Raw genomic sequence first — 23,881 nt, forward strand, 5'->3', positions numbered from 1 at the left:
TTCATAAGTTTTTTCTCTTAGATCGTGGACAAACTATTGTGCAACTAAACCCGGAATGCATTTTATAAGTTAAAAATAAAAAAAAAAAGCTGAAAATAAGCCACCATATTACCGAAACCTGTTGGAAGAGAACATAAATCACCAAAGCAAACTGAAATACTCAAATATTTCCCACAAATCTTTTTTATTCACACAAAGTGTCTTGGTGTCCGCCTGATGTGGTCTCTGAATCACTCAATATATCTATTTACTGGAAGGGGAGAACATACAATAAAACAGAATAGAAAACTGGACTATAACTAAAGAAAATGGCAATCCCTTCATGGCCCATGAGCTATAAAATGCTTCAATAAGATCTTTTCCCAGAAGATTATTACTACTACTCCCCCCTCTTTATTTTTTTCTTCCTCCAACGCTTTCTACCAAAGCAACCTTCACGAAAGATGTCTAAAACTAGTCGGCACAATTTCACTGTCTCTGGAATGAAAACAAAATATAAAGATCACAAGAAAAAAAAAAATGGTGTGGCACTATCGACTTCTATTTGTCCACTGAGGAAACTCGTGTTTACAGACAGTATTCGATTATTTTTTTAAGCAGTCTAACTGGTAGATCATCAGGTCCTGCAGCGATATGGTCTTTGAACCCTTAGAAATTAAAGTTAAAATATCATCAGGCTAAAGCTCAAATGAACTCAGACAATCCTGAATCTCAACTATCGACTGAGAATGGTTAAAACTGTGACAAATTCAGGGAAGAAGCTGAGGAAACTTGTGAAACCTTTCTGGAATTTTGTCAAACGTTTGACAAAATCCCAAAAAGGTTTGATGTTGGAGTCAGGTAAAGCATATTCAATAAATCTGATCAAAACCAATTCTCAGTACTACAAATACTTGATACAAGTATTTGTAGTACTGAGAATTGGTTTATTAAACGTGTATATTGGAATACTTAATGAAAACACATCTGGCTGTACAAATACAAACTTCAATATCGAATATGACTCACGCGGTTTTGAATAATAATTCTCTTAGGGGGCCACTTTCTACAAGTTGTTTTTTAGCATATGGTGGCTGTAATTTTGCTCTACTTCTCCAGTAGGGCTGTAGTTAGTCGTTTTCTTGAGCTAGGCTCTCAATCATTGTTCAAAAATATTCTCAAGGTGTTCAATTGTACTTTAGAATGTTTATCTGATGGTTGTCGGCTACACATCCAGCTCTGTCAACTGTCTCTTGAGTAAGCTTACCAAACATGCTTTTATAGAGATTTTGTGTATCACATTAGATTAGAAATTAGAGGTCCTGTTTGTAGTTTAATCTTTTAAAACCCTCCTGATTTGCATATTTAAGAATTGAAGATGCTATTCTGGCATCCTATTTAAATTTAAATGTTAAATTACAATGCCAAGTTTCATGTAAAATATGACTGGTAAGTTATATATCTTCCAGAGTACTTTGAGTATGCCAAGTACTCTGGAAGAATTTCAGAGTACTCGGGATAAAAAAAAGATTTCTTTATTTTCTTTATAGTTCACTATTTTTAATTGATTATTATAATTTAAAGCTAATAACGTTTCTTTTATTTAAAAGTCGGCTCAATTTAATTTATTTTGGTTATTGGCTAAATCACTCAGTTCCATTATCTCAAGCAACAAGTCATGTCAGATCACAATTCTATTTGCAGCTGTATTTCAACTTCCGCGACCATGCCTCATGGATAGTCAAGGTTCAGTACATTCACCGAGCAGAAAGCTTCAATTTGCCCATCACTGTGAGAATGAGGTAAGAATGCAATTACTCATTTGATTGTGGTAGAGGACTTGTAATTTTTCTTTTGTTGTGCATTCGCTTCATTTGCTGATTCGAGTTCACAAACAATTTCCATCCTCTCTCCAACTTTAACAATGTTAAAAAATAAATAAATAAAATAAAATAAAAATAACAGCATTTCAAATTTTGCATTAATCACTGCGCTCAATAATAAACTTTTATTTTTGCAATTTTCATACATACATTAGCCTCCATGTACTGGGACACTAGATGAAAAATCACCTGTTTATAAAACAAAAATTTTTAATATCGAGTAAAACTCCCATGGGTTGGTAGATACTTTCTAGAAGTTTTTGGTATGTGGAGAATAGAACTTGCTGAACTCATCGTAAGGCTACGTCTAATTTTCTACTAGGACTACGTCTTCATCAGGCTCTCAGTTGTAACAAAACATCCGAAAGGTGTTCTATTGGATTCACATCCTGGCTGGAAATTTCAAGGTGGCCAATTATTCTCCTGAAATCACTGGTCAATTGGCAGAGCTTTGCGACACAGTGGTTTTCAATGAGGATAAAAATACGGCCATCCCCCTCTCCAGAGAATTTCCACAATGCAGGTAAGGCAGAACTGTTCAGAATGTCACAATGGACAGCTGCTCATGATTTTATCAATAACAACCAATGGACCAAGTCCATTACATCGCTGCAACTCAACTTCATTGCAATTGGATGAAATTGTTCTTTGAGTTTAATATGCTGCATTGTTTCTTACAATTTCGTACAATAAAATTTGTTATCTTTGGTACATTTAGTTTTATTTATTGTATTAGGTCCCACCCAGCTTTTGGCAACACCGCTGTCTGATATACAGATAAAATCCACAGAAACTGTGAGGGGATGTAGATCCTCTTTTAAGGCCCATTCTGTTCCATCTATCACTGGGTGTACACACCTTTTTGGTGTGCACACCCAGTGATAGATGAAACAGCATTTGAGGCACCAGGGACGAGGTGCTCCAAATTCATGAGGATAATGTACATTCTGTGATTATCCAACAAATTGTTCTATAACATTTATTAATCTTTCGTTACAGAGAATCCACGTGACACAAGCCATAGTTCACGTACAGCCTGACCCGACCAGTTTGCCCAGCACCCCTGTAGGTGGTAGTGATTCTCCATGTCTATCAACAGGTAGGTCTGTCTTTAGTGCATTCATTCTTAAACTGTATCGCTCAATTTCTAAGGATGATTGCTATATTCCACGAGAAACATTTTATCTTAAAAATATATTTAATAGGTGGAAAACATGAAAAGTTATGAATGGCAGAATGAGTCTAAAAATACCAAAAGGATTGATATTATTCACCCTCATTCAACTTGTATTGTTTACTTATGCGGCATTTTAATTTGTTCAAATGAGGAAGGTGAACGCTATGCATACATTTCAGGAGTGGTAGAATCCACTTGCAGCTGTTCCAATGTAAAATGATTCTGTTTAACGACTAATGTCGAAACGCATCCGTTCTAATTATTCTGGTACCGTTTACATCGTGCTCTAATTTTCCACAAAACTCCCTGCTGTGTGTGTATGTGGAGAATGTTTGGTCGTGATCACGCAGGTGAAAGTCTCAAGAGAATGATCCTTTATATAGAACTGAGTAAGGAAAGCTACCAGCAGACATCTCTCTTCCCAGGGGGGACATCGCCATTTAGCCAGCGGCAGCTTCCGTGCACCTTGCATGCTGCCGATAAAGAATTGTTGCGTTGGACTTAACGTGGGCTATTTGGTGCTTACCAGTGAAGTCCTGCTGGTCGTGCAGCCGGTTACTGCAGTAAGGATGATCGATACCATGTAAATGCACCTCATAAGGGAAGGTAACTGAACGCACCTCACACCGCTGGCTCCTTCCTATGGAGGGAATGGCAGAGAAGTGATTGCAGACCCGACAAATACCACGTGATCACCACAGACAAAACGTGTATTATCCGAAAGAATAAGTTACACAAGGTGCACGACTCTCTGGCAAAAAGTATTGCATCTCACTCGATGATTATCCTCCCCCTCGAATAAGGATAATCATACATGTAATCATAAAATACAGTTCACGATTCTGCTCATTATCAAAAATGATTTCTTCTTTTCCTTCAGGAAGCTATCTCAGTGGAACACAGCTGTCCTTGGAAGATCACGGTATTGATATGAGTCCTGGCAGGGATAGTCCTGGAGCTAGTAGCGGAGGAAGTGCATCGAGCGGTGGAAGCTCTTCTTCTCGATATTCGACCTCTAGCCTAGACAGTGGACGCGCCTCGGCCCCTGGAAATGACTGCAAGGTAAGCACTTCACATCCACACCTACTTTTATCATAAATGCAACTACGTGGTAAAATAAAGACGATGTCAGCCTTGCACGATATAGTTAACACCGCAACGTTCGCGTGCGACAAGGGCCAGCCTTTGACATCGATATCTGAGATTTGTCGTCCTCGCACGCATGCCTTTGATTTCAACATAATTATGGTAACACGATCTTCAGTCCATATTCTGCACACTGAGGATCCCATTAGAGTTGAAGGCCGTTGTAGGCTATCACTATAGGAGAAGGAAAGGGGTTTATTACCATGGCCCCACTCGTTAGAATGTAAACAAATCCGAAATTCAATTAAGAAATACCCAGTGTCCCAAATAATAATAAGAGCTCAATATAAGATCGTTGTGGATAATTTTGTCTCATTCAATTTTGAGTTTTTAAACGTTGCAGAACTTTATAACCACTAGACATAAATAAATATTCATGATCATGTTGCATTGATGTTTTCCCCTTCTGTAAGCATTCTCGTGATGCGAGGATAAAACTTCGCAGGCGATCCTTCCCTTCTCCCCAAAATATGTGACTACAGAATTCCTGTTCCCCGAATACATATACCTTCCATTTCTAACTGTATTGAACTGTATTTAAACATTAAACTTTAGTTGTCATTCTTCGAATAATATATATACACAATAGTCCAATATCCAAATCTTTTTGGGCAACGTAGCTTGGCTCGAATTATCGACCACCCATCCAACTTTCAAAACATCGGCACTCTTTGACAGGTCAGCTTACCTTGGTTATCCTCATCAGTATCATTTGTGAAAATTAGATACAGAGAACCCAAGACCTAAAGACCCCGCTTTTTACGCTGGTCCACCATGAAGACTACCTATTTATGATAACCCTCTGTCTGCTATCCTTTAGCCAACCTGTGATACAACCAGACTCTTCAATGAGGAACAGTAGCAGGAGCTTTAGTCTTGATAAATAAAGTCAAAATCATTACCTACATCCAAATTTTAACGAGTCATCAGGGTAATTTATTAAATAGGTCAGACATAACCTCCCCTTAAAAAACCCATGCTGGGATCTATTAAAGATACCATTCTGAAGATACCACACACTCCATGCTCTTCCCTACCACAGAAATCAAACTCAATGGCCTACAGTTACTCACCTGCTCCTCAGCACCACCTTTGTGGATTGGGATAACATTAGCACTTTTTCAGTCTACCAGAACCTTTCCGGAATCCAATGAGGCTCTCATTAAACATTCCCAACAGATAGATGCTCTCGTGTGCGGCTTTTTTACATATACCATCTTCCATTAGAGCCTTGCCCTCCTTTAATCTCTGTTCCTTTCATAACAACCGCTTCTCTGAGATTACTCATTTTACAGCAGTCTGATTCCTCAACACTTACCAGAGTTTCGAGCTTGCTTTCGACTGCAAATGTCAATGAGAAGAAGTATCAGCTCAACTCTCTCTCTCTCTCTCTCTCTCTCTCTCTCTCTCTAGCAATTTAGTGTGGTGACATGCAATAAATGAGGAAATGATTTGCAATAAACAGTGAAATGGAGAAACGACTTCGAACACACTGACTCAACATCCTCACTACCTTGATCTGATTCGGAAGATTCCTGTCACCTTCAGGTAGTTTTTGATCAGAAGCATCACTTCCCCATCCCTCCGTCTCTTCTATCTCTCCCTAACACACAATATTCACCAAAATAAAATTCTTCTTCTCGAATCTCTCACTGGTACCATGTCAGTAAGCCCAAATATCAGTAACAGCACTAGTTGCCTTGTACAAAACTATCTTTATAATGTTCCTGCTATTACTGTATAAACAAATAAGTTTCGCACTTCATTGCTTTTGGCAACCCTGATGCACTCCTTTAATTAAAAATGCTTTTTCATGTGGTCTTCCATTACTGATGATTTTTCTTCTATTACACTTTCCATTTCAGCGTTTAAGTTGATTAATGGTTACACAGTAGCGCTCCTAGAGATGATGCAATTTTGTCTCAAGTCACACAGCCGATTCGATTATGTGCCGACTTTGCTAACCCTGTGAACTAGCAGTTACCTTGAACCCTTAATACATCCTCAATGACATTAGCAAAAACCCTTGCACTTCCTCTATTTAAATGAATTAAATTTGAAAATAAATGTGATTAACTTTTCTAGATGACTCTATAATCTCCTTCAAACGGAATTTTAAAACTAAAAATTAAAAAATTGTATCTAATTTGCGCAAAAACAGCAAAGACAACCCAAGTTGGATATGATCTACTACAATAAAAGATAAAACTAGAAGAAAGATAGATATTTGTTGTATGAAAGGCCGCAGCTGGGAAGAGACCACCTGTTTCCATTTTACCATGTCAATAGTAACTTTACATGTTTGCTACCTGTACCTTGGTGAAGAAAGAAATCAATCAAGGCACAGCTATTTTCTACCACTTAGAGGTAAAAAGGATAGAGAATTCTGGGAAGAGTCGAGTTCCTCCTTCACGATGCTCCATTGATCTCAAAAACAACCGTTGTTAGATCAATTGTTGGGAAAGAAGTAACATCTAGTTTAAAGAGAAAGTTAAAAACGCTGTGTGCTAACTTACGTTATTGGAGCCACGTTAAAATCAAAGGAAATCAATAATCTTTCCTTTAATTGCTTAAAATGATGAGTAAAATAATCAGGCAATTGCAATAGACTTCGACATTGTTTATAGCAGGGCTGTGGAGTCGGAAGAAAATTTTGTGGTTCCATCTCCAGATCCGGCTCCTTTAATTTATCAAAATCTTGATTTAGTTTTGAACTGTTGAGGTGAGAAATGATCATGCCCAACTGATTTTTAGAGCTGAAAATAAACGCACTACACTGGCTTGAGTAGGGGGCAATGCAAACACCAGTTGTGCAACATCTCGTATGATTTTAGGGTACTTTAATATTGCATCTTTTACTGACATCGTTGATTGACGATGAATTTTTTCAACTTCAGTGAGGGACGCAGACTTCTAACTTGAATTTAGTCGATGTACTAATAGGAGTAACATGTGGTATGCCTTTTTCTAATTCCAGTCGGCAGCCTTTCGAGCTATGCAGTTTGTCAATAATCTTTTCAAAGTCAATCTCATCTTCAGAATTAGTATCAGATGATGATGGTGGTGGATTGCTTTGTATTTCATCTCCTGGGGCTGGGCATTCTTGGGGGTTTCTTATTCTGAGTGCTATATCACATAAAGCTTCCTTTGCTTTGCTTAGTTGTCCATCTGTTAATAAATATCTGTACTTGAGATCAACATAAACGCTAGCTAATATTACATCATTTCCCAATACAGATTTTTCCTTAACTTCTATGGAAATCATGACACCTTCAGCTATGGATGAAGACCTAAGAGCGTCAGTAGGTCTTCATCAGTCCATGCTGTCCGTGCTAAATCCGCACCCATGGAGATAAAACGTAAATATTCAGAAGACTATCTAAAATTTGGCATTACCACCTTGATCAGCAATGGCATAGAGAAGCCACAATGCGTTTTGTGCAATGTCGTTCTCAGTGCCAAATCTACGAAACCTTCAAAACTGAAACGTCACTTAGAGACAAAGCATTCAGAACATACTAAAAAGGATTTGGAGTTTTTTCGACGCCATGAAACTGGTCTCAGACGTCAGAGACGATCCTACAGGAAGTTTTCAGCAACAGAGCACAGCAGCAGCAGCAGTGTAAGCGTCATATGAAGTCGCATTGTAAATTGCCAAACAAAAAAAAAACCTTACACTGTTGGAGAAACGGTCATCAAATATTGAATTAATTCTTGGGGAAGCCAGCGAGATAAAGATGGGACAAATATCTCTGTCCAATAACACTATTCAGAGGCGCATTTCAAATATGTCCGTAGACATGAAAGAGAAGGTTTTGAATGAAATCAATGTTTCTCCATTGTTTTCTTTTCAAGTTGATGAATCAATGGACGTAAGTTTATGTTCTCAGTTGCTTGTCTTCGCGAAATATATTCATTCAGATGACATCAAAGAAAAGTTTCTATTTTGCAGTGCACTTGAAACTACTACAAAAGGTGAAGATATTATGGAGAAGATCAATATCTTTTTTGAAACTGGAGGACTACAGTTGAAAAACGTCTTTGGGTTTTATACAAATGAAGCACCAGTTATGCTAGGATCAAAGTCGGGCTTTCAGACAAAAGTGAAAGAACTTTCTCCCCAAGCAAAGGGCATTCACTGCATGATTCATCAATATGCTCTTGACAGTAAGGCTCCTACAGCTCCTCTGCAAGAGGTACTTGATTCTCTGATCAAAATTGTGAATTACATCAAATCTGAAGCCCTCAACACTCGTCTGTTTAAAAAACTCTGTAAAGACATGAATTCTGATCACGAGGTTCTTTTCTACACCGCTGTACGATGGTTTTCGAAAAGAAATATTGTCAATCGTATCTTTGAGTTGAAAGATGAAATCAACTTGTTCCTGGAAGTGCAAGGGAAACATGACCTTGTGGCTTGCTTACTTTAATGATGAAGCTTGGAAGAAAAGAGTTGCTTACTTAGCAGACATTTTAGACCAGCTAATAAAGCTGAACCTGAAACTTCAGGATAAGGAAACACATTATCCAATTTCAAGACAATCTTCAGGCATTTGTATTCAAGCTGCAAAGCTGGCGTCGGAAAGTAAATCGTGGAAACACTGCCATGTTTGAAAAACTCTGCAGTGTGGTAGAGGGATCTGAAGGTGAACTGGATGAGAATCTGAAGGAGATTACTGGGCACCTTGAATCCCTTGAAAAGGAATTTCAGCGGTACTTCCCTGAGCTTACAGAAGAAGAAGCTGCACTGGTGGTACGAAACCCATTCTCTGCTTCCCTGAATGTAGCTGGCATTCCCGATGAAGTACAGAATGAATTCTTGGATCTGCGGAACGATTCCCCAGCACGTAATTTGTTTTATGAAAAATTGCTGACTCAGTTCTTCTGTGCTGTGTATCAGTCATATCCAAATGTCACCATGCTTGCCTTTCGAGTTTTACTTTCATTTGCCTCTGCATATCTTTGCGAGAGTGGATTTTCAACCCTTCTTCATATCAAAACAAGGGCAAGAAACAGACTGAATGTTAAAGATGACATGAGGTTGGCTTTAACAAACACTCAGCCGCGAATTTTGAAGCTGGTTGCCCAGTGAAAGTACAACCATCGCATTAAATATTAGGTTAGAATTATATTCTTAAAAATCTATTTTTAATGTGTTTTCTTTACCCTATTAAAAATGCCTTTTTATGCAAATGTAGCGGGGGTCGCAGGTTACTTGGCTATTATAAAAGGGGGTCACGACTCGAAAAAGGTTGGGAGATACTGAGCTAGTACAACCTGTCTCACCTTACTTACAAGAGCAGTTGCATGTTTATTTCCTAAGCCATCACGAATTGCCAACTGTAAAGTATGAACACCACAAATGTGCTGGACTCTCCAGAGGCTAGAAATTTCATCCATGATGTCATTTAAATCCAGTTTTGCTTCTACGTCATCATCAGGTTCTAATTCTGGAGTCTCACCACCTGATTCATCTCTTTCACTTTCTTCATCTGTTATTGAATCACCTCTCTCTTGGTCTTTATTTAACTGCTCAATGGTACTTGACATGTTGGAGGCATTATCTGTCACAATGCACAATACATGATCTTTTCTTACTTCAAACTCTCGCAGAGCGCCTTTCACTAGTTGATGAAGGTACTCGTTTGTATGTTGGGCATATGTTGAAACACTGATTTTCTTGGGCAAAGTTTTACTAATTTTTGCTTCACAAGTCAAAATCTCGCCATCAGTGTCATTCACTTGGCATGTGCAAATATGTTATTTATCATCTTCAGTGACCATGAAGTATTCAAATACATTAGAGTTTGTTCTAGATCCTTTGTTCATTGTAGAGGGCTTCCACACATTTGACATTTCTGAAAAAATAAAATGTGCAATATTCGAAAACCAATCACTGGTTTAGACATTAAAAAAAAGTAAACAAAAAGAAGAGGAAAATGAAACTACACCATGAAGCATCAAAGCATATAAGTATGTGCCAACCTCATGATTATGACTGACCAAGTTAGCTGGAGCCCAGGAGCCAGTTTTTTTACTGGCTCGGGCTCCATCTCCATAGATACCGCTGGCTCCATGCTCCAGGCTCCATGGCTCCAGACTCCGGCTTCACAGCCCTGGTTTATAATATTCAGGTCTAATACTGCTGACAAAGATACCTGACCAACTGACTGAGTAATGCGTCATAAATGTGTCCCTTACCAATCTTTTTATTACTTCCTCACCTTCACTCTTATTGTTGACCGATACATGAAATGAGATGACCACAATGAGATGAAATTAGGTGTCCTTATAAGGAAGTTACGTTAAACCTATCCCCAAAATAAAAAACCCTAAATCTGTAAAAGACTATAGACCAATCGCTGTTGGATGCTCTTTACAAAAAATCTTCGAACAAACAATCCTGGACATCATCATCCAACATTGCTTCAAACACAGACCTGAATACCTGCACTCAGTACTTCCTCAGAGATCGACCATCACCAACCTCATGGGAGAACTATTAAGGATCCAGCAAGTGCTAAATAACAAACAGCAACTGGATGTTGTTTTTCTAGATGTGGCAGCCGCATTCGACATCCCAGCTCTAATAGTTATTCTGAGGGACTACTTCCTCATTACGGGAAATGTCCTCCATTTTTTAACGAACACTCTTCTGCTCAGACAAATCACAGTAACAAACGGGAATGTGTGCGCTACGTACCAAGTCGATAAAGGAGTCCCACAAGGCGGCGTATTGTCCGCTACACTCTTTGCCATAGCCCTCGAACCCTTCTTAGCTCAAAACAGGAAGCAATTCATCACGTATGCAGACTATATGAAATTGTTTATTACCTCAGAAGACCCGAAATCTGCCAACTACTGCAGCCAAGTGGCTAATGCCAAAATAAAAGAACTACAAAAATACCTCGACTCTATCGGGCTACACCTAAATGAAGACAAGACTACACAAATGACTTTCACAAATAAAATAAATCCAAACAAAATAACAATATACGTGAACGACATCCTTGTCCAAAAGGTTCAGTCACACGTTGATCTTGGACTCAAGTCGGACGAAGGACTGAACTTCCTTCCACACTATGCTTACATCAGTAGGAAAACGTACCTATGATGTAAAATTGTGTATAATATTATTCTCTGTTGTATAACAGAATATGTATCTACACCCTCCTAGTCAATGGCTGTAACTGGGTGTTTCCTAGGAGAAATAAAGATAATAATAATAAAAATCTCTCCTATGCAGGTATCGCATCGGAGGTTATCTGTTCAGAGCTACGAGTCAGGGGGTTCTCCACAAAGACACAGTTACCACAGCTCCAGTTCCAGTCTGGGCAGCGCAGAGGACCACATTCTACTTCTCTCGCAGGGTCCAAATGTGGCGGAGATGATGCTGCATGGCCTACAGGTAAGATCCGAAATATTAATTTCCTTGTTTGTATATAAAGTTAATAAAATGTTACAAATGTTCACTTTTGAGGAACTCTCCAGAGATTCAAGAATTCAAACTCAAGTAAAAATCATTTCAATCTCCCATCGCAAGGAAAAGTTGGATTTTCCATGATGTAAAATTATTTACCCCACCAAAAACGTTACAAGGTAAAATAACATCTAAAGATAGTGGTTTACAACCGTGGTCCACGGAAAGGGACCAACTACTAATGTAAATATGGAGGTAAAATTTGTCCTCCTAAATAACGTAAATATTTAGGAGGACAAACAAGTCTTAATGGTTTGTTTCAGCAGTTTCAAAACTGCGATTTCATGTCATACCCACTCAAAGTAATCTAAGGATGTGAGATCGGATGATCGTGATAGCCATTGTACAAGGTTGTTCTGACTTAATCTGTTTATTATACTCCGCACGATACTGGAAGGGTGGGCTGACGCATACACCCCTCCAGTATTGTGCGGAGTAATAAGTAATGTGCAAAACCACATCATATGCCAGTTTTTAAAGGGTATGTCTTCCAACAGTCCCCCACAAATTGTTCTTGAAAGCCTTGCTGCTAAAAATAAGGACCAATATGATGTTTCCCAGGAACGCCACGTCAACATAATATGAAATCCATAACTCAAATACTTATAAGTGAGGGTATGTACTTATTGACCTCCACTCGTAGAGTTGTTTTGTGGGGAAGACCTTCACTGAATTGGAGTGGATTCTCCTGTGGGTCTAAGCAGACACGAGAGAGAGAGAGAGAGATGGGAAAAAGGGTAGAAGAGTGTCTAGACTCTCTTATTGTTTCTCTTATTATTGTTTCAGATTATTGAATTTTCATGCTGTTGTCCATGCTGATTATGATATCTTAGGTTGTCTGTACAACCTAGGTTATAAAGATTATAACCGAAAGTTTCATGGGATTCAGCTATTTTAAAACTATTTCGCGGATGAGAAGAGAAAAGAACGATTGTGTATGAATTCTCTGCTGTCACTGCGTATGGTGTTTCTCTCCCCATGCACTATCGTGGCATAAACTCATGATGCTCACTTCCAAACTGTAAAATATGGTATAAATATTGCAGAAGATGTGTAATTATAGCTGTATTTGCTGTCCTGAGTCATCCATCCCTTGACTGCCTAAGTAATGCAAACAGCTGTCAGCTACTAAATGGACTAAACCATCCTTGACGGTGGTAGGTCGAGCCTTTTCTCATCTCTCGTACTTACATCTCTACTAAATGCGCTTTTGAGAACTATTCGATCCTTACTTCATAATAGTACATTATCATCATCGTTAACCATATCATGTCACCAACTCTGCCGTTTTCTTCCTCCTAAGCTCCTAAAATACTATACTCCTAAAAGGCATAAGACCTGCAAGTTTCAAACTTTTGTTTACAAAATATTTAATAACACATCAACTTACGTTTAGCTTTAATCATACACTGTATCCTCGTCGGTAGACTCATAGTCAACTTTTGATAGCAGGAAAGAGGAATTTTGGCCATTATTCCTTCACCAGAGTGGTTAATTTAACTACTGACTTCCGGGAGCGTTGGCCAGGCCCGTAGCCGGTTCCAGTTCAACTTGGAAGTATCCAATGGAGTTAAGGTCGAAAATCTGGGCAGGCCAATGAAATTTTTAGCATTAGCTTTGTAGCGACACATGATACCTAAGTCCAGTCAGCCTCCACTGGCCTCTTGCATCCCTGAGCTGTTTCCTACCACAGGACAGCCATTGGATATATGTTATTTAGTTTGTGAACCATGGACATGTATATTATGTAGGGTGTGGCTCCTAAACGTTAGTTCAGCTCCTCCGTGGTATACTGTGATATTGGATTAATCTCAGGACACCCGAGACACAGTCATACTTGTAAACCCTAGCAGGGTTTCGGAGATATTGATACTGGCACGTCTGTCGCCGACTACCATGTCACGTTCAAAGTCATTTAAATCTTTCGTCCTGCCTATTCTTGCAATGAATTGAACGCATACAGCCTCTATGTATCTGCACATCTAATTTATACCATATGGTACATTCCATGAAAAGGATGGGTGCACCTAGTAATGTGACCACTCAATATATAGCTGCACACTGAAAATTTCCCTAATTAATTCAGTGGTACCCCTACTGCTGCTGAGACCGACTAACAGCATCGACTGAAGAGGTCTTTAGAAATTCATTTAATCTATGATGGAACTCGAACCATCATAGATTAAAATGATATTAATCTTTCTATACAATTCGCCGTAATCACTTCCCTAAAAAAGTCAGTACGTTTTATACCTGAAGTTTCCATTTTGTTTTTGTTTTTTTAATACCTGCAGTACTGCCAATCCATTATTTCCTCGTGCCAAAGGAAATCAGGATTCCTTTTTTAGATGCAACATACGCATCTGATGGAAACGACCTGGAGCATTGTCACGTGTTAAACTTGAGATAAAATCGTCACTCTTGCTGTCAAACGCTAACATTAGGGAAAGGCCCCGAGTGTTGTGCGAGGCATCGAACCCTTTTCAGCCTGGTCTACTCCGGGACCACGTGATTGATGGCCACGAGAAGGAAATTGCGCAGGTCGGATAGAGATGTTTGTGGTTACACCTAAAGTTTGCCAGCGCGAAGCAACGATCGATTGGTGGAGAGGAATGAGGGGAATTACATGACACAGCACTTGGTGAGAGGATCGTGGCAGTGGGATAGTTAATACAGGTCACGTGACTGGTGTAACACGAAACCATTCCACCGTTCTAGAAGGCCTTAAGTTAGAACAGCAGCAGAGTCATGACGAGAGAAAGAGAGCGGTCTCCTCTTCAATCGAATTTCAAGAGAGGATTGATTAGACAGGCCAAAAGGAAACTGCACACGCTACTAATGATCTTTGCACACATTTAAAGGATGCACAAAAATACATTAAATATCTCACACCCAACCTCAATCCCTCACCTCTATAAAGATGAAACCTGATGTACTTAATTAATACACACACTGGCCAAAAAAATACAAACGTTTGTATTAAGACAGTCACAGATAGAAGAAATGCGAATAAATGCAAATAAATTTATGACATGTTGTTAGTCATAAATTTCTTTGACGTCATAAGTACCTTGTTCAGTACAAAGACTGCACAGACTGTTCGACTGCAGTAATCTGGGACCAGATTGGGGAAAACGCGTGATCTATCAAAAAGGTCTATCGCTGGTGCACGTTTAGCAGGAGCCACGATTCAAGAAACCAAATGCATAACTAGTTTCTCAAAAGTATCCATCTCAAAAGTTTTTAATGACTGGAAAGCAAGCGGTTCTTCCACACCTCAAAGTAAATGTGGCAGAAAAACAATACTTCAAGAGTTCAGACGAATCACGATACACTTTGTTTTGCACTGGAGGACCCTGCTTGCCTTGTTAAGACAATCCAAGCATCTGGAGGTGGTATCACGGTAAGGGGAACGTTTTGTTGGCGTGGACTGGGTCCGTTGATACTGATGGAAGGTAGAACATCGTTCAGGGAGTACCTGAATTTTGTATCGGATCGACTGCACCCTACAATGTTACACTTTTATCCCGAAGGTAATGGCCACTTTATAGATGACGATTGTGGCACTGTGCCACAATCGTACAGGAGTGATTTGGAGAACATAAGACGGATTTCCAACATCTTCCCTGGCACCTAATCTCATTCCTATTGAGAATGTGTGGGATTTGGTGGAGAGAGCTATTAAACAACAAAGTCCTCTTTCTTTAACTTTGTTATTCGAAACAAAGGCGGCCCAATTTAATACCGAATAAAGGTTCATATTTTTTTTGGCCAGTGTGGGCACTATTTTGACCAAAGCTATTTCATGATATCAGAATATGAAAAATTATTCAAATTAAGGATCTTATCCAAATCCAGAAAGAGATCTGGGCTCCAGACGGATCTCTTTCAGCCCAGATCTTTTTCTCCAGAAAGAGATTTGGGCTGCTTTGAACTCCTATGAGAATTTCACATAAAAATGTCTCTGTAAATGAACACTGCTGTGATCTGGTTTGAACATGAGTAAATACAGGTCTGTTCATAAGAGTTCTTCCAGTAACCAGTCAAAACGACTATCCAGAATTTGAATTCATTGGAATTTGTTTCGGCATGGTGAAGAAGATCGGCCAGATAAGCTGATCAAAAAATTTCGAAATTTCTACTCAAGAAATAATATTTTATCTTTATGCATAAAATTTATTCACAATAATTAACAGTGGATGAGCTGAAAGCTTGTGGGGTAAGGAGTATAAGAATCAGCGTGTTGTGTACCGTAAGTTGGCATGTAAAAGCTACTTTTAGCAAGGTAAAAACTACTCAAATGAAAGCAAAAATAGAACGAAAGGGGCTAGATAGGTAACAGCGCTCCATATAAGTCTCACAATACGTCAGGAATGCAAAATTCTTAATCGATTATCAATCATACGACAGCAAACCAGGCTCAATACTCCCGAAAATTCCTTGAGCACCCATGATATCGTCTACAAACGTCAATAAAATGAATGATGTGAAAATAAAGGATGAGAAAAGCGGTGAAGGATGCGATCGGAGAAATGGAAATTGCCTTAGGAGAGAGAGAGAGAGAGAGAGTGCGAGAGAAAAACTCGGAACTCTGAAGTATGTGAACTGTCTTTAACAGCTGCCGTGAATTCCTAGGAGATTAGCGCATCCTTGGAAAAGGCTTTCTAGAATAATGGTGCCATTATTTCATTCTGGTGGGTTGAATCACCAACAGTTAGGGGCTACTTGAGTTTGTGGATTTAATTTTTCTATCCCTCCCTCCCTCCCTGTGCTGGTGCCTTCATGTCTCAACTTTCCTCTGGTTTTATCACCAAGTTCAGGCAAAACTAACTGATATTAATGTTCCAGTGTCTCAGATTTCTGTCTGATGACTTTCTTTGCAATTCAACTGTTGCTGAAAATGCCTAACGAGTCTATTAATTCTGCTATTCCATCAGAATATTGGAATTCTTAGGTAATTCACACATCATTTATGTTGGGATAAACACGTGATCTAATCAAGCTACCGAATTTTCTCGAGTCATCCATCCCAGAAACATCAATCCTATAACAACGATTAGTCGAACGTCGACTTGGCCACGATGTGATCTGCGTGTTGGACGACCAAATTTACCGTACAATGACGTCTCTACGAGACCGCCACCGGAGTGAATCTTCCTAGTAAATTGCTCCGTTATGTCGCTGTTTTTCTTCAGAGAATGCTGCGCGTGCTCGCCATACTGGCAAGCGGGCAGCAGCCAATCGAAAACGGAAGCTGCGAATACCGCGGCACGCGGTGGCCAGCGCCCTACAGTCGGTGGAAAGCTCGACCTGGTGCCGGGACGCGGCGAAGGTCCACAGTCGAGTGATGGGTCAAGCAAGCAGAAAGGAACTTCGATCACCACCGGTGTGATGGAAGAGTGAAGAAAATCCCCGAGTGGCGTCCCTCTTTCCCTCGTATTAGCTACGGATCACGTGATGTGACACCACGATGGTCTCGGTAAACGATGTCCGCTAACTATGCTCAACTGAGTGGAGGAAATATTCCCTGGGTGTACACCGCGCCACCTGGTGACAGCGATGTCACGTGGCCATCAAGGAGTGATCAACAATCCATCTCGGATCAGTCGCTACAAGGTGGGTGTTTTAGAGCAACTGCAATCAGGTGCATGCATTTGAAGTAAAAAGTCAAAATCGTATAAGTAAAAAAATAAAAAATAAAGTAATTAGCATTATTGATTATTGTGCCCATCTCTGTACATAGTGAAACGAGCCCCATCCCTTTATTTACTTCTTGGGTTCCTTCGTATACTTCTCTACGTCCCTGAATGACTTTCCGCAGGCAGTGCAACAAAGCCATGCAGAAAAAGCCCTTGCGTTTATCTAACTTACCTCTAATTCTGTCATTCCCTTCTAGGTATTAACTAAAATTTTTCGGAGACAATTTCATAAATATTCATAAAGCACTAACAAAGTCCCTCCAGCTCCATTGTGCAAATTAGACGATGTTCGTTCCAAAAAGCAGGATTAGTTCTTTAATCCACGAGAAGGATTAGTTGTTTAAATGCAATTTACGTTATCATTAAAGAACCTGAGGAATATCAGTTTCCTTGACAAAATTTAAGACTTTATCAGAAATAATAATCTTCTTCATTAATATACGCATCCACATTTCTGAAACTCCGATTTCACTTTAATCTTCTTGCCCTTCTTTAAGTCGTTTCAATAAAATGATAATATAAATATTAATAATTGTAATATTTTATTTAGCTTGTGCTCAATTATTAAGTTTTTAGCTTGAGTAGCTATTACGAATATTAATCTATTCATTAAGTCAAAATAATCATTATAAAAAATGACCCTTCGAGCATATCTATATATTGATGAATCATTTGTTTGGAAGAAATATATTCTCTGAGTGAATACCGCGTCACCTGGTGGCAGCGATATCTCGTTGCCATCAAGGAATGATCAGTAATCAATGTTTCATGATTAATGTCTTTATTTTTGAACTTCTTACCGTTAGCCAATTGGAAGATCCTTGTTTTAATGGATCTTCCAATAAAATATTCAACAGTAGACTAAACGCAGAACACTGATCAATGAACTCTGCAATTTTTAGTTAAGGGAAGTTCTCGATAATATACAACGGGGTGTATAAAAATTACAAACCTAGTGAAAATGGTTCAAACAACTTGTTTTAATATCATTTTAATTCTTAGATTTAGGAAGAGGAAGATGGAGCACGCACGAATACTGGTTGGGGCAATGCAACCTTCCCCATTGGTAAACCATCGTGGATAGCACAGTTGGTAGAATCGCCATCCTCCCCATACCAGGTGGAAAAGACCCTAGTACGAGTCCCATCGATGACGGAAGGCATTTTAAAGATCATTTTCACAACGTAGCTGACTTAGTCGGTCTGTCGAGGATGCATGGTTTTCTCTTGGAAACTCTGGTATTTCGTTCAGCAAACAAAAAATTGACCATAGAACACACAATTTACAGATAGTATACACGGAGCAATAGTCGCTAATGCTCCTAAAACCATACAAAATCAATCAATCCCCATTGGTAACTTGGAGCCCGAATAGAATTCCGCCTTCAGGAACTTAGAAAACCAAATTCTTTTAACCCTATTTGTAATTGCAATACAGATACAGAAAGAGGGAGAGAGAAGTCCATGGCCGACCGGGCTAGCCGAGTGGGTAAAGTACCTGCCCGGCAACCCAAAGGTCGCGGGTTCGATTCCCGCCTCGGGCTTGGATCAAAGTACTGCAAAAACCTTGGGAGGTGCAATATGGCCACAGAAGCCGATGCGCCAACAACTACCAAATCAAAAAAAAAAAAAAAAAAAAAAAAAAGAAGTCCATGAATGTGCATAAGAACTCTTATTGACAACAGGGGTCTTTATAAATTTGCTGCCCATAGACAAAATAAAATAGCTTTATGTACCGAACGAGTGGTCGTCCAGTGTATAAACAGTACTCGAGCTGTTTTTATTTAAATTATTAAATTGTAAATGACTGAGCATTTATTGTAGTCTAAAACCGCTTACATTAAACGCTCTGATCTCAAAAGAAAATCTAAGTAAGTCATATTTCTTTTAAAGGTATTACCAGCATTGCTAACCCTTTGCTGCAAGTGCCTTTTGAAGTCACCTCCAGCTAAGTAATTGATATTACCTTTAAAAAAAATAATAAAAAGAAAGAAATCAATTAGATCTCCTTTTGGATATCACGTGAAGGGATCAATGAATATTTTTAATTGTCTGTATTCCTGTAATTATAAACATTGTCCACACTCTATCAAACAAGTTAAGTTCCATCATGCTTTAATTATAAATTGCAGTATTCTGAGGTCGATTTTCTGTTTTGCTGGACGAAAAACCCGAGTTTCCGGGAGAAAACCATGCTACCCTCGCCAGAGACCGACTAACTCAGCCAAGTTGTGAAAAAGATTCATCAAAATTCCTCCTGTCATCGACGGGATTCGAACTCGGGTCTTTTCTACCCGATGTATGGAGGACGGCTATCCTACCAACGGTGTTACCCATGAGGGTGTATGAGTGGGTATGCGCGCGCGAGAAAGAGAGAGAATACTCGTATTTACAAACATTTTGGCTTATGCTGCACCAGCCAAAAAAATTTCCCGAGTTTCCCAGAGAGAAGAATCACCACCTTGTCAAAATAATTCTTGCCACAGATTACTTCATTAAGTACAAAATTCTAAGAAAAGTTGAACAAAAGCTAGAAATGCGTTTTAAAATTGAATATAAACTAATTACGTAGAGATACCTGATTATTTAATAAAGATTATAGCTGCCAAATTGAAGTTCGGATTGACTGCATTTGGACATTAAATATTTAGAGACAATATTTGCTTCCTGTTACTGTTTAACGTTTCCACTCATGCTGCAAAATACGCACAGTGACATCTGGAATATTGATCTTTGGCAGCAAAAGTAATTCTAGCATTGCTTTGACGTTAAGTGCAGTACGTGGCCTACAGAATTTTAATTCGTTCGTGTCTTAATATCAGTAAATGAACATTTTATGTTTTAAAATTTTAATAAAAAATGTTTGTTTGTAATATCTTGTCCTTGGTAGGATTTTAGGAGCATCAGCGACTAAGATTGTGTTCGATTTTCTGTTTGCTGAACGAAAACCCCGAGTTTCCAGGAGAAAAAAACTATGCTACGCTTGCCTGAGACCGACTAACTCAACCACGTTGTGAAAAATGTCCATAAAAAGTCCTCATGTCATCGACTGGATTCGAATTCAGGTCTTTTCCACCCGGTGTAGAGAGGACGGCGAATCTGCCAACTGTGGTACCCACGAATGCTGTTTATAATATATTAATATTGTTGTTTATGTAGAAGATTTTGGCACAAGCGCCATTATAGCGGCCATATTGTGCTTTTGTCCTTTCAAGTTATTAATATAAAAGTTTCAAGTTTGTACATTTGTAGATGAACATGCTGATCAGAGATGAGAAAACATCTTTCATCTTTTTTCGGAAGGTGAAGAATTCGACTTGGTTTGTTTCATTGTTATTGTTTCCTGGAAACCTCAGAGAGATAGAAATATTTCCAGTCTTTCCTTGACTGCCTCCGTTATATTAATAAGTTATATGAGTGTGTTCAATGCGTGCACTTGCAAGAAACAGTTCTTGTCTTACTTTCCTAGTGCTGGAAGTCCTGATTGTTGTTTTTTGTTGTTATTGTTATATTCTTGCCATATATTTTGCCACTGTGAGTATGCCTTTCGTATGATGGTTTTTATAGTCTTGAACAGGAATCTTCAAATCAATCACATTTGAATTTATTAGTTGTTTTTCTGCCAGACCTTCTTTTATATTTAGAGTATTCTAGAATTGGCTGGAATCCGGCAAAATGTCTCTCTCTCTTGTTTGTCTTGCAACTCAATCAATTTGGTTCTGATGAATTATGCATTGAGTCGATAGAACTTAAATAATCGGCATGATATATTATGAATGATATGCTGCGTGCTGGTTTAAGAATCGAAGTGCTTAAGAGCTAGGCAAATGGCAAAAAAGTTCTGCAGAGAAATTGCTGAATTCTGTTAGTAGAGAGAGACAGAAACAGAAACAGCAGGTAAGCCTGCCACAGCACCTAATGTCTGATTTCAAGCCATCACTGTATTTCTGATGGTACTGAGCATCATTTTGGTTGTGGATAGCATGGATTGTTTTATATTTAAGCTTGTCAGAATTTTCCATTGACTGAAGTGGCTATCACATTTAAATTTTGATAGGTACGTAATTGCAGCCATTACATTAAACCATAATCCACAAAGAAACAGACGGGTCCGCATCTCGATAAATTTTGTTAGTTAGTCTGTTAATTCCAATTTGAAATGACCACATGGCGTTTAATACCTGCAGCTTTGTTGAAAATAGACTTATTTCTATTTAGCGCCATTGATTCAGGCTGGAGGAGGATTGACGAAATAAGATGAGCTGGCAGACTCCAAACTTTGGAAGCGTAGTTTACTAGTAATATATTCCTACTGAGATGTAAGGTAGTCTAATGAGCTTCTACACGTAAGTTCTAAAGGTTTCCAAAGCAAATTGTGAGAGCGTTGTGCTAAACAGGTTCAAGCCATGATAATGCTCTCTTCCTGGTAGAGTCATAGACTGCAGAGCCATAGTCTAGACGTGATGTAATCTTGAGATTCAGAGGCTGGCACGATCAGCGATCCAATTTTTGGAAGACTTTTTTTTTCCATACAGTTGGTTCAGACTTCCTTTGTATGTTTTTCTATCTAGTATTAGTCCAATAAAGCGCATGCTTTTTTTGGACTAATACTAGGGTCACCAGAGATTCGAGTGCAAAAAAAAAAAGCATCATAAATAAGTAAAAATAATCTTTCAAATTCTGAAAATTGACAGCAACGAAAACAGCATCTGCTCTCAACGTAAACATTTTCTGATAGTGAGGAGTTAATAAACAAGACGAGGTTAGAAATGATAGTAAAATGCCTTAACGATCAAACTACTGTAAAAAGAAAAAAAATCGATATCCTACTCTCACTATCTGAAGAACTCTAGACTGATGTGAAAAATCAACACAAATTTTTTTGCATCAGCTTGTAGTTATTTTTCTCTTACATGAATTAGTGAATATTTATGAAATTTCCCCAATGAAGTATTTTTATTAGAACAATTGAGAGAATGAAGAAGGACTCGCCCTTGCGGGTAGCATAGCTGGTACAATCGTCGTCCTCCCCAGACCCGAGTTCGAGCCCCGTAAATGATGAGAGGAACTTTTATGGGCCTTATTCATAACATGGCTGAGTTAGTCGGTCTTAGGCGAAGGTAGCATGGTTTTTCTTCCAGAAACTCGAGTTAGTCGGTCTTAGGCGAAGGTAGCATGGTTTTTCTTCCAGAAACTCGAGTTTATCGACCAGCAGACAGAAAATCGACCTCAGGACACATGCAATTTAAAGACAATATACACAGAGCAATATGGCCTTAGTCACTCATGCTCCTGAAACCCTACAAGAACAACAACAACAACAACAGCTGAAGGATTCAAGGGTCTAGAGCCCTCGTGGGTAGCACAGTTGGTAGAATCGCTGTCCTCCCCCACACCGGCTGGAAAAGACCTGAGTTTGAGTCTGTGAGGAATTTTTATGGGCCTTTTTCACAACGTGGCTAGTTTGTCGGTCACAGGCGATAGTGTCATGACTTTTTCTCCTGGATTTTTGTGCAACAAACAGAAAATTAACCACAGAACACACTTAATTTACGGACAATATACACAGAGCAATATGGCGTAAGTTGCTGATACCATACTACCAGAAGTGGGCCGTCCCAAGAGTGAAAGGGGTGCACTGCGCCCGGGCGCCAACGTTCAAAAGGCGCCTGAAAACCTGACACTTACATACACATATGGAGAAGATTTTAAAGGAGGCGCCGATTGGCACCAGGGCTCACATACCCTAGGAACGCCCCTGACTACTACAACAACAATGATGCAAAAGGATATTACACATAAGAAAACAAAGTTAATTTAAAAGATTAAATTCCACAAAGATCTCTGTGGAATTGCACAGAGATCCAGCATTCGGTGCTAAGTTCATTTATCCCAGGGGGAAATATTAAAGGGTCTCATCTGGAAATGCTGAATTTTTTTCCCAGAAAAGAAAAAAAAAACAACCATTAGTTGATCGGTTGTTTCTAATAATTACCAAGGTCCATGAAGAATCAGTAATAAGACACGTGAAAACTACCGTGATTGAATAACTTGGCCACTGTGCGAAAAAAAAAAAAAAGTACATGGAATTCTCCCCGTCCAGATAGGAATCGAACTGAAGCCTTTTCATAGGATGCGAAGTACCATGATCTATTGAAGGTTGAAATTGAATACCACTGAGATTGTACAAGCCTATTATTGTATGTGATCAGCTTAGGTATCCCTCTCGGCTGGTGTATTGGCTATCCGAGAGGGCCTAAGAAGATGGTAAACCTACTTTTAGAGCATAAGAAATTTACAGATTTATTGAGCTATGTTTTTACTCTGTTTTGAAACGCTGCAGACTGGCACACAAATAAATCCCCCCCCCCCCCCATCTATTCTGTTTGTTTAAGCAGCTCGAAAGAGTTTTTCCAAATTTCGAGATTCTTTTTCAATCAGATCCCTTTTATTCTTTTGCCTGTGACCGCAGTGTTCAAGAAGGAATCACAAAAGAGGAAATCCAGGTTGCCTTGCGC

General features: G+C 39.0%; 1 protein-coding gene across 1 annotated transcript in view; it reads left to right on the forward strand.

The window, feature by feature from the left end:
- Positions 1-23,881, forward strand: part of LOC150076709 (uncharacterized) — a 144,071-nt gene that overhangs the window by 60,122 nt on the left and 60,068 nt on the right. The window contains exons 3-6 of the mRNA XM_090386334.1: positions 1,684-1,781; positions 2,862-2,961; positions 3,920-4,101; positions 11,432-11,593. Coding sequence (XP_090242460.1) covers positions 1,684-1,781; positions 2,862-2,961; positions 3,920-4,101; positions 11,432-11,593 — 542 coding nt within the window. The remainder of the gene's footprint in view (positions 1-1,683; positions 1,782-2,861; positions 2,962-3,919; positions 4,102-11,431; positions 11,594-23,881) is intronic.

Source organism: Mastigoproctus giganteus, chromosome 12 (genome assembly GCF_048544385.1).
Source record: "Mastigoproctus giganteus isolate SK-2022 chromosome 12, ASM4854438v1, whole genome shotgun sequence".
NCBI classification, from domain to species: domain Eukaryota; kingdom Metazoa; phylum Arthropoda; class Arachnida; order Uropygi; family Thelyphonidae; genus Mastigoproctus; species Mastigoproctus giganteus.